This window comes from Phodopus roborovskii, unplaced genomic scaffold (assembly GCF_943737965.1).
Source record: "Phodopus roborovskii unplaced genomic scaffold, PHOROB, whole genome shotgun sequence".
In the NCBI taxonomy this organism is placed as follows: Eukaryota; Metazoa; Chordata; class Mammalia; order Rodentia; family Cricetidae; genus Phodopus; species Phodopus roborovskii.
The window spans coordinates 8,222,805-8,226,082 of NW_026126433.1; the positions used below are offsets into that span (position 1 = coordinate 8,222,805).

General features: G+C 46.3%; 1 protein-coding gene and 1 non-coding gene across 2 annotated transcripts; one reads left to right on the plus strand and one right to left on the minus strand.

Moving 5' to 3' along the window:
- Window positions 1–215: 215 nt before the first annotated feature.
- On the minus strand, window positions 216–2,031 carry Actrt3 (actin related protein T3). Its single transcript, XM_051185858.1, has 2 exons — window positions 1,804–2,031; window positions 216–1,181 (listed from the first exon to the last, which is right to left on the minus strand). Exons 1-2 carry the CDS (start codon window positions 2,001–2,003, stop codon window positions 266–268), a joined length of 1,116 nt encoding a protein of 371 aa, XP_051041815.1. The 5' UTR covers window positions 2,004–2,031; the 3' UTR covers window positions 216–265.
- Window positions 2,032–3,205: 1,174 nt separating this feature from the next.
- Window positions 3,206–3,278, plus strand: Trnav-aac (transfer RNA valine (anticodon AAC)). Its single transcript has one exon. It is a non-coding gene; the product is annotated as a tRNA-Val (tRNA).

Here is a 3,278-nt window from a genome sequence, read left to right on the forward strand (position 1 = left end):
AATTTAGCAGGAGATCCTATCTCAAAATACAAAGTTAAAAAGAGTGCTGGGGATATAGCTCAGTGGTAAAATGCTTTGCATGTGTGAGACTCTAGTTCTATTTCCAGAACTACCAAAAACATTAAAAAAAAAAAAAAGAAAGAAAGAAAGAAAGAAAGTGGCTATCCCAATAACAGAAATGTTTTTTGTTCCCCAGAATCAGAATATTCAAAGTGTTTTGTTGTGTATACTCAAAACATGTTTTACTCATCATTTTGCCTGCAGTTCAGAAGCATCTTTGATGTACTATATTGGGTCCAACTTCTTCGAATTCTGCAGCAGTGATCCACATGTCTTGGAAGGCAGACAAGGATGCAAGAATAGATCCACCCATCCACACTGATATCTTCCTTTCTGGGGGAGCTGTAACCTGCACAGGGGTATTGGCAGGTGCCATCTTTGCCACATCTTTAATGAGTCGCTTATCTAAACCAGGAAAAGAGGTCGATCCTCCAGCAAGGATAATATTGGAGAAGAAGGAATTCCTGAGATCAGTGTCGCATTTCATGATGCTGCCGAGGCACATCTTATCGATGCCAGGGGCATCAACGTTCACAAGCCACGGAGAGAAGAGAGCCTCTGGGCAACGAAAGACTTGGTTATGGAGTTTGATAGTCTTCCCATCAGGTAGTGTGTACATTTTCTCTAGACTAGGTTCCTTGGCCATTTCTTCCTCATAGTTCATTGCCACATAACAAGTGTTCTCCTTAATGTCTGCCACGATCTTTCTGTCCCCAGTTCTAAGCAGCATGACACCATCATCCTTCAACAACATCATGAGGTAGCTGGTGAGGTCAAGTCCTGCCACATTTAGCTGTTTTACACCATGAGGCAGACAGTAGCCCTCAAAGACCGGCACACACTGAGTAATCCCAGCCCCTGAATTCAGTACCAGGCCGGTGGTGAAGCCAGCAGCAAAGAGTGCTAACACAGCCTGGACAGACAGATAGAAGGCAGGGACACCCAAGTTTTCAAAAAACACTTCAGAGATGTGCTGCCGGTTCACCAATGGGTTCAGTGCAGGTTCTGTAACCAAGACTGGGCCGTCACTGGCCTTCAGGTTCAGGTTATAGTCATAGATATGCTTCCACATGACCTCCATGTCCCCCCAGGAAGAGATGAGGCCTCGGTCCACTGGATAGCTGGGGGGAGAACAATGAAATATTAAGTCTTGTGCTTTTGTAGTTCTTGTTAGTGGTGGTTTTTAGATTTGACTTTTAAAGTGTGTGTGTGTGTGTGTGTGTGTGTGTGTGTGTGTGTGTTTGTGTGTTATTTGATAGTTCTTGTTTGAGACAGAGTCTCACTGTGTAGCCCTGGCTAAGGCTAGAACTCAATATGCAGATCGAGCTGGTCTGGAATTCAGACTTCTGCCTTGAATGCTACATACGTTTTTAATATTTACCCTCTATGGTCTTTTAAAGCTAAAGTATTGCTTTCTGGTCAGCAACAGAAGGTAACTACCAGTAAACGGCACAACTACCTTTCTCTGCAGTCGTTTTGCTTGGCTAGTTTTCTCCTCTTTGGAGAATGTGACTTCAAAAAGTTAGGAAATTCCCACAACTTTGCAAATAGTTCGAGTCCACGCCAAATAACAAAACCTACAAATTGAGTCACATTCTTAGGGGCACACTTATAGCACGGTCACTATATACATTTGAATATATTTGTGTACAGAGAACATAGAGAACAGAGGCGGGGCTGGCTGAAGCTTTCGGGTTCCTCTCCCTGGCCCTTCCAGGGAAGCTTTGACTCATCCCGTGGTACCTGATGGACAGGAAGCTCCTGCGCTCCTGTGCTTGGTCACCTACACACAACTCCAGCTCACAGTCCACCGCAGTGTTGTGGCCCTTGGTCCGGCCCAGAATGTTCGGGTAAACGAACTGGGGCTCTCGGGTTCCAGCCAGGCCCGCCTTGATCATTTCCGAGCCATTGTCGATCACCACTGGTGGCTGGTAGCCGCTCATGTCGCCGGTGCTGCTGCCTCTGCGGCCTCGGTGTCACTCCTGCCAGGCTGTGCCGGCCCAGGTGCCTGGAACGCGGCGTCACAGAGGACCCAGCCACCCGCTGGTCCGTGCGACCGCTTCTCGCTGGGCTGAGTCTCACTGCTGCCCCGGAAACTCGCAACATCAATACCAGAAAAACCCTCGCAAAACACACAAATATAACACTTTGCAAGGGACTTTCTCGAAAACTGTGAAAAGCTGTTAAAAAAAAAAAAAAAAAAAAAAAAAAAAAAAAAACGACTGTCCCCAAGCCCTTGAATTCTAGTTAACAGGAGTTCCAGCAGCGCCCGGGGACGCCCTTGAGATTGGGGAAGGGCCTGGGAATATTGTAGGAAGGCACTGCCTTAAAACGCTCAACTGCGGCGTTTGTGGACTGTATGTATAGTAGACAAATGCCTCACCTTCCCTGTAGTTTCTAAAACTACGCAATTCAAAGGACAGAGCCATTTGTTGTTTCGTGAGCTATTTTAGCACAGGCTGGCCTCGAACTCACCAGAATTCTCGTTTTCGCCTCTGAGTTCTGGGGTACTCAGCTCCTCCTCTCTCCTCCTCTCATCTTCCCCAATCCTCCCTTCTTCCCTCCTCCTCGTCCGATTCATCTTTTTGGATTATATCTCTAGATCCTACGAAGCTAAATTACATTTCCTAGGATTGATTTTTTAGGAATAAGGACACATCTGCCACTTGGTAAGAAAAAGTCCTTAGATCATTATGAAGTTCAGTTCAGAAAGAAAATGCATTGCGAGGCAAAACGAACGTCTTTGGTGGCTGATCTCCGCATCTTTGGTTTAGGGGCTTTAAAACTGGTACAAATTAGAACTTTTGGTAGGTATTCGGAAGCAGGATGGAAAAGTAATTTACATGTCCTCCCACTATAAGCCGGACGAGGCGTAATTCTGTGCTATCTCTCTGGGAGCCGGGACCTCGACAACTGCGCGCCACAGCTTCCCCAGCAGGAGAGCATAACCTGCGGGAACTGAGAACAAAAGGGCCAGAAACTAGGGTCTCCAGCGACGGGGCTTTGCAAGAAGTTTGCAAACAGATTCGGACTATTGAAATAGTTGAATTAACTCACTCCCAATTAAAATGTACATGAATCTTAAAGTGAAATGTATCCGAATACTTCACGTATCACACACTTTTCAGAGGACTTGCTCAGCCAAGTTTCCGTAGTGTAGTGGTTATCACGTTCGCCTAACACGCGAAAGGTCCCCGGTTCGAAACCGGGCGGAAACA